General features: G+C 40.7%; 1 protein-coding gene across 1 annotated transcript; it reads right to left on the bottom strand.

Moving 5' to 3' along the window:
* Positions 1–1,820: 1,820 nt before the first annotated feature.
* Positions 1,821–5,295, bottom strand: ZBTB26 (zinc finger and BTB domain containing 26). Its single transcript, XM_009583354.1, has one exon. The coding sequence runs from the start codon at positions 5,289–5,291 to the stop codon at positions 3,975–3,977; it is 1,317 nt and encodes a 438-aa protein (XP_009581649.1). The 5' UTR covers positions 5,292–5,295; the 3' UTR covers positions 1,821–3,974.
* Between the last annotated feature and the right edge of the window lie 2,109 nt (positions 5,296–7,404).

Raw genomic sequence — 7,404 nt, 5'->3', positions numbered from 1 at the left:
CCGGCCCCAGGGCGGGGAGGGAGCTGCTCCGGCAGCCACCGACCCGCCTGCTTTGGTAATAACACTTGGGCTACGACTTCTGCCCAGTCACTGAAGAGGTAGCTAATGCTCAGTCCGTCGATTATACAATCTCAAAGGAAAAACGTCCGTCAGGAGGGCTGACTGTTTCCCCCTGCTTCGTTTTCAAAAATCAAGATTTAACGTGACTTTAGAATTCTCTCGACAGTTTCAGTTTGTATCGCATTTTGATTCTCCCTCCTCGCCTTTACTCCTCCCAATGACACCAGAACCAAAATCAGCCCCACAGAGTTAATTTTTTAGTTACTTCAACAGAAGTTCAGCAGCAGCTGTCTTAAATTTTGCCAAAAAACGGGGAGAAAAAAGACCAACACTTCAATTTTATCAGTTACTAACTTGCAAAATGTGTCTTCTAAAACAAAAATAAATTAAGGAAAGACTCATCCCTGATCTATACAGGAGGCTGTGCAGCTGCACCAAATGCTGCAGGAACACATGCTACACAAGCTACCACCACTCAGAAAAGTGGTGAGCCTAAACCTCTGGTAAACCTAAGAGTTCTAAGATCTTCTTCTATATTAAAAAAATAAATAAAATGCCAACATAAAAAAAAAATCCTATTATATTCAAGGAGTTATTAAAATATTTTTGTAATAGACTTCAGTTATTTTTAGGATATGCAGGAAGTTGTACAGCACATTAAGTTGTGAGACTATCCCACTTACCAGCAAATAGTATTCTACACATTAACACACAGATTATGATAACTGCCGTAGTCCTCGTCTGAATATGCAGCATCAGTAGCAACAACCAATGGATCTAGTCTTTCACTAATCGGAACATTGCAATGAAGACAACATTTTACATACATGGACAATTAAGTTCATCTTATTCTATAATCGAGCTGCCTCTGTATGTCCCATTTATAATTCTTCTCACTCCATTTTAATCTGTAATTCAGAGGAGAAGCATTAGCCAGATTTTTCTTTTCTAATGCCTCTTCTATACTCTTCACTTGTCTGTTCCATATAGGGACAAATCTTAGATGAACTCTACCGCCAGTGCACTTTGCACCATGCCATCAGCATATTGCCCTCTTAGATCCCCAGTGTTTCTGGAGTCACGCAGCCGTCTGCTGCATAAATCTTTCGGTCTGCACCCTTTTGCCAGGCCAAAAGCACAGACATTAGTAAGAAGTCACTTTTCATCCAACAGATGTGTCCACTTTCATTGAAGAAGCAGTCGTCTGCATTTCTTCTTTTTCCTATTTATTTCTGCCAGTCTCACCAAATGACCACAAGCAGCCTTTTAACTGAACAGCCAGCAGTCTCAGCCTTCTCAGACGTTGACATCACCACAGCACAGGGTGGATTGAAAACCTATATATCTTGACCAAATCATTTTTTTGTTTCTTAGGAAACCCCTTGTCTCTTCATAACAGCTTCACGTCACCCACGGCTACTTCAACAAGCTGTACTCTCCTTGCAGTAACATTACAGCTTCATGATTCCACGAAAAAAAACTTCCCAGATAGACAAAGCTTTCAATACTGTCCATTTCGCTGCCACTTTTTCTAGCATTTTTACAGTTTTATTCCTTTCTCTGGCAGAAGACCATTTTCTTTATCGTGTCCATATTCATATCTGGTTAGATTGTTCACTAGTCCCTTACAGCATGTTGACCTGGCTCTTATTCTCCATGACTATCTTCGTTTTGACATTAGCGCTATAACTTATTTCCATATAGTGAATAATATATTATCAAAATGTTTGAACAATACAGGAGATTCTGCCCAAAGACAGAATGCAAGTGTCAGATGCAACTGTCATGGTCAGTTTTAGCTCAAAACGATTCTGAAAGCAGGTTGCTTTAAGAGGAAAAACAGTTTTTCTTCCCATGCAAACCTATTTTCTGCCCCAGGAACCTGAACAGTAATTTTTAAAAGTTCCAAATAGTTAGATTTTAGGCCTAAATATATTTGCTACAACTTGAAAGATGTAATGCCCTGACTCCATTTCCATTGCTTACTTCATAGCTGTCCATGTAACAGTTCATGTAACAGTCAAGTACAGTAGTTTAAAAACTCAATTGCAAAAACTGATTCACAGAATCACCTTGCTTTTCTACTTCAAAGTATGTGGGTTTCTGAAAACATTCTGCAAGATTAACGCTTTTTATCATCCATCAGTGTAATGTCTGCATAAGGAAATCCTAGCTTCTACACAAACGTATCTGAAGATGAAGACCAACTTTTGATAATAATACAAAACATTTTTTTCTCTAACACACCTTTGGTCATACCTGTTTAGCATTTTTCACCGCACAATAGCAGCCTTTCACCCTCACCCCCTCATTCAAACACACAAACAGTACTACTTTTAGGTAGGAAGCATAATCTCAGCCTCATGGCAAACCTTGTGGAAAAGAGCTGCATTGGAAGAAATACTTATTCCAAATACAAACAGCAGTTCTCTACCGAGGATCAGCCATTTGATTATTAGTCTATGCTACACTTCAATGTAGTAAGAGTGCTGTTCTACTGGGAATGGTGTTCTTCAGATAAATTAGTTTCCTTCGGCCTGACTGGGATGCGGATAATTCCACGGCACTTTTGAGAAGCAATACGGTATAATCCCAGAATCCCAATTAACATGCCATTCCCGCTACATTTGATGTTTAAGGCCGTATACAAGAGGTATTGCTGAGTACAGTCAATAGCTGATATATTAACCTACGGAAATTGTGCTACCTATACCTCATCCTAGGCTCTGTAAAACACTAATGGCCATGAACTAAGCAGGTCACTTAAAAAACAAAGTATTCTTTGAATGTCCAAGAAATCAAAAAAAACTTTGTGTTGTTAATGTTCTTATGGCAGGTATTTTTGTTTCTTTCTTCAAGTTAGCTGACATGAGGCCCTTATTAGATATCAGGGAGAGATATACAAGAACTAGGGGGAAAAAAAAAAGACACAAAAAAGGAAAAGCATGGAGTTGTTATACATCGCAGCTTTTAAAACAGATTCTTTTCACAGTGTCAAAAAGCAGTATTTCTCCACTCCAGCTTTGTTCTAAAACCAACAACTGTTGTGGCTTATGTGATGCAAAATTTATGGAAGATGGATGATAATTTTTAGTTTTGAAGTGTTTAGCTTGTCTCAGTACATACACTGGTAAGTGCCCTTTAAAAATCCTAGGTATGACAGCATAAGAAATAGGTCATACTTGCACTCCAGGCACCGGCCTCTCACATTCCAGAGCTGTTCTCATTTTGAACAGTTCTATGCAATGATCAGCTAAGCCTGCCAAATCATTTAGGGTTTTATCTTTTCATAATGCATGTTGAGGTTAAAAACCCTGAGAGCTTTTGAGATAGCGTTGATTGGCAGCAGAAGTTTCTTGAAATAGTTTAGAAAGGGCAAAAAAAGTGACAAAAATACTTCAACTGTAAGGGTCTAGGGGTAAGATCAGAGAAAGACAATTTTAAGAGGTAACTTTAAATTTAACTATGTGGAGTGCTTTCAGTTATCCAGTGCTTTAAAAAAAAAAAATAATCGGGTTATCTCACAGATTTGTCCTCTTTGCTCTTTCCTCCATCTGCCCAGACACAGAGAGGCCTCTAACTGTACAGCAGATGGTTTACTTGCAGCCCACAGCAACAGTCTTTCAAAAGGTGTTAGTCTTGAGTCTCCTAATCAGAGAGAAATGAAACAATTAACCCCATAATCCACAGTAGAGACACAGACAGAAACCTGAAGGAAGATTGCTATTCACAGAAAATATCAAGTAAGACTAAGAACGGTGGCTGAAGACCTGCCAGGTTTTGCAATCCAACCCGCCATCCATCCATCCATCCATCCGTAGCCTTTCAGGGCATACCACTAGTTTAGGTAAGAGCCCAAACCAACTGTTTGCTCCTCTCAGTCACGATCCCTACAAAGGGCTGTTTTTAATTGCTTAATTGACGCAGGTACTATCATTTCTTAAACTGAGCACAGCCTGAGGCAGCTTCCCTGCATCCAGTACCTGGTTTGCATCAGCTTGCTGACAGACCTTACTGTCTGTGGCAGCGCTACATGTGAATGAATCGAAGTCCACTGTTATGTCTTGAACGTTTCTTTCATTGGCATTGTCAAAGCTATTTTTACCGTGTAGCTGTTTAAGGTGTTTCCTCAGAACGGGTTTATGCGCAAAAACCATGTCACAGTAGTTACACTTATGGGGCTTGTCCCCACTGTGCAGGTTGAGATGGTCCTGTAAGGAACACTTCTGAGAGAACGTTTTCCCACAGATCTTACATTGGAACGGTTTGATGCCTGCGTGCACTCTCATGTGCCGGTGGAGATTGCCTTTCTGAGTGAATGTCTTGCCACAGAGTAGACACATAAATAGTTTATGCATCTTTAAGTGATTAGCATAGTTTTCCAGATGCCGAAATACTCTTGTGCACTTTGGACACTGATGGTGCCATTGGAGGCCCTTGTCTATACCTCGGTTGTTAGGCCCAAACATATCTTTAGAGGCCAGAATGATGTTATCACTGCCAGCGTATGAAAGGGCATAGTTGTGGAGGTGGTTTTGCTCTATTTCACTTGCTCTGTTTTCAACAGTGGAATTGATAAGAAAGTGTTGAGGCTCTGAGGAATGCAGTGCAGTTTGTTCAGAAGAAATAAACTGGTTCTGATCCTTCTTATTCCTAACTTCTGTTACCTCCCCAATGGACTCCACCTTGATAATCTGAATATCACTATCCTCCATGTCCATACTGTCTTCTGAAGGTTGAATACAAGGTGAATCTTGCTGCAGAGAGTCGTCGTCTCCTTGGTGGTCCTTCAGCTCAGAGGAGTCACTTTGCTGTTCACACTCCTTGCTCTCCAACGGCTGCTTCGGTTTTATAAACTTCCAGAGGGCCTGCGTACATCGTTCAACAATGTGGCTCATCTGCAGAAAGCTTGCAGCAGTCAAGTAATTTACCAGTTCCATTTCAGGAAACTCCAGAATGCCACTGTAACAGGATAGAAGCAGCTGCCTCCCCACCTCCGAACTCTGCAGTATAGAGATTTTCACATCTCTGGAGTCATTTAATAAGAACTGATCTCTTAAAAAGGGAGAGCCAGCAGCAAATACAATTTTATGCCCATGAACTTCAACGTCATCTATATGGACCACGACATCACAAAATTTGTTTTCTTCCCTCAGTTTGTTCATTTTCTGTAACATTGAATCCCCATAATTGTCAAACTTGAAGTGAAGAATATCTGATCTTTCTGACATTTTGGCACACCTAAGGAAAAGCAGCAAGAAAAAAAACAAGTGAGAACTTTTTTGTTTTCTAAAATGCAAGTTAGAAGGGTCTAAAGTAATAATATAAAGTGTGTGTTTAATCAGATGTTATGTTTTATCCTAGATAAATACTAAAGTCTGTTACAAGTTAAAAGTCAAAAAAATCAAGTTTATACCTCGCCTTACAATATCTTTACCTTTTTTTAATTTAATGCAGCTTGAATATAAAGTAGAGGTGATATGACAGAAATTCTCCTGAAGCAGTATCCTAAAGAGTTAAAATGTTTTCCACACTACTTGTCTGGAATTTAAAGGGAAACCATGGAAGTATTTTTAGCAGCCTTAGATCTTGTTAAACTTCGCTTCCACATTAAAACTCCTCAGAGATTTTGTCTTTACCAAATAACAATGATATTCCTTTAGCTTTTGGTTCTTGATTTCCTTTAATGCCTAAATAGCTTTCATAACAAATGAATTCAAGGCGAGACAGAACCTGGCACCTGCCAGACATACAAACATCCCTCCTAACCTTCTGCATCTATCATCTACTGCTCACAAGAGTTACAGTCCAAGAACAGTGGCTACAGTTCCTCTAGGACACTCCACAATTTGCAGGAGTATTGACATAGGACACGTTGTCTCATTGGAAGTAATGTAATTTCGACAAGCCAGTCTTTTAGCAGGAAGGACTACGCAAGCTTTGCGATACCTGCAGCACGGGGTTTAACATATAGTTTTAGATTGCCTTTTAAGGTTTTTTGCAGGGGTTGGATCTTCCATAAAACAAGTATCAATCTTTTGTCTTTCAACAGTTCTTGTAAGAATTTATAAGACTACACTGATTCTTGATGAAACACGCAATCCTGCCAGAGAACTGGGATTGCAGGAAGTGAAGAAATCACAGAAGACTAAATGATGCAAGATTTGGTGAGATAAAGTAACAAGACAAAGCAAAACGTACACCTCGCAACTATTACAAACACCACATAAAGCTTGAAAGGAAGCTTTGAACTTTATAGATAAAAACAGATACTGCTCTCTCGGGACATGAAATATCAGCTCAGTGTACACAACAGGAATGGAGTCATGCCTAGTGTAAATGAATGAATACAAAAGACAAGGGTTCAGAGAAGAACGTTTTTAGAAGTATCTTGATAATCAGGGTTGTTTTAATTTGCTGATCAGGCATCATCCGGAGACGTGACCTCCTCACTACTCAAGCCCATCAAGTATATCTTTCAGTGTATGGCATGCGAAAATTAGAAAAGGATTTCAAAAGCCTTCAGAAACAGGGGACCACAGAAAGTTCAGAACAGGGGTAGCATCATTCTGCAGTACAACCAGTTCTGCTGAATCTACAGAAAGTAGAGCCGCCATGGTCTCTTAGTCATCCTGTCTTCAGTGCTGCCTGGCTCATCCCCATTTCTAGGGCAAAAAGTTTAATTTTATGCAGCAATAGTCTTTGGCAAATATAAACGGTAGCAACAGATCATTGTGAAGTATCTTCAATGAATTTCAGGCACTATCGAACTGTTTCTTTTGTGTTTTCTGTTAGAAGTGATGAAGGAAGTCTACTTGTGAGCCTGTTTTTTCCACCTTGGGATGCTATGCAGTTAAAGTGTGTGTGCCAAGGTAACACTATATTGTGCTGTTAATCAGACACAACTATTCCAGCCACTCAGTGTAACTCTCCCAGCCACTCAGTGTTCCTCAGGTGGATTACAAGAGTCACATCGTGATAAACTGAAAACAGAAAAGAAGTGACTTGCTTTGACACACGTTCAGTTTCCACTACTACTGATCTCCAAGGACAAAAAGCCACCAGATGAACCCCCAGCCCTCTTTCTAGGACCGAGCCTAACTCCTGGTCCGCCGCGACCCTCCAGGCTCTCGGCACAGCACCCCTCCTCTGGAAGCAGGGGCTTCCTCGGCGTCCACCGACCGGAGACGGGCACCGGCTCCTGCACACGTTCTTCCCGATAACCGGGAAAACGATGTTCCAGGGCAGCTCAGCCGAGAGCCCGCACAGCTCTTCAAAACAGCGCCCGAACGCGAAGTCCTCTGCAAAAGCCGAGAACGCGGCTGTCTGCGCCCGCACCGGCCC

Source organism: Fulmarus glacialis, unplaced genomic scaffold, assembly GCF_000690835.1.
Source record: "Fulmarus glacialis isolate BGI_N327 unplaced genomic scaffold, ASM69083v1 scaffold26948, whole genome shotgun sequence".
Lineage (NCBI taxonomy): Eukaryota > Metazoa > Chordata > Aves > Procellariiformes > Procellariidae > Fulmarus > Fulmarus glacialis.
Note: the sequence above shows the minus strand (reverse complement) of the source record. Positions and strands in the feature narration are given on the sequence as shown.

What these genes read in the sequence shown, in the direction of transcription:
- ZBTB26 (XM_009583354.1), bottom strand. Translation starts at nt 5,291, where the DNA reads ATGTCAGAAAGATCAGATATTCTTCACTTCAAGTTTGACAATTATGGG.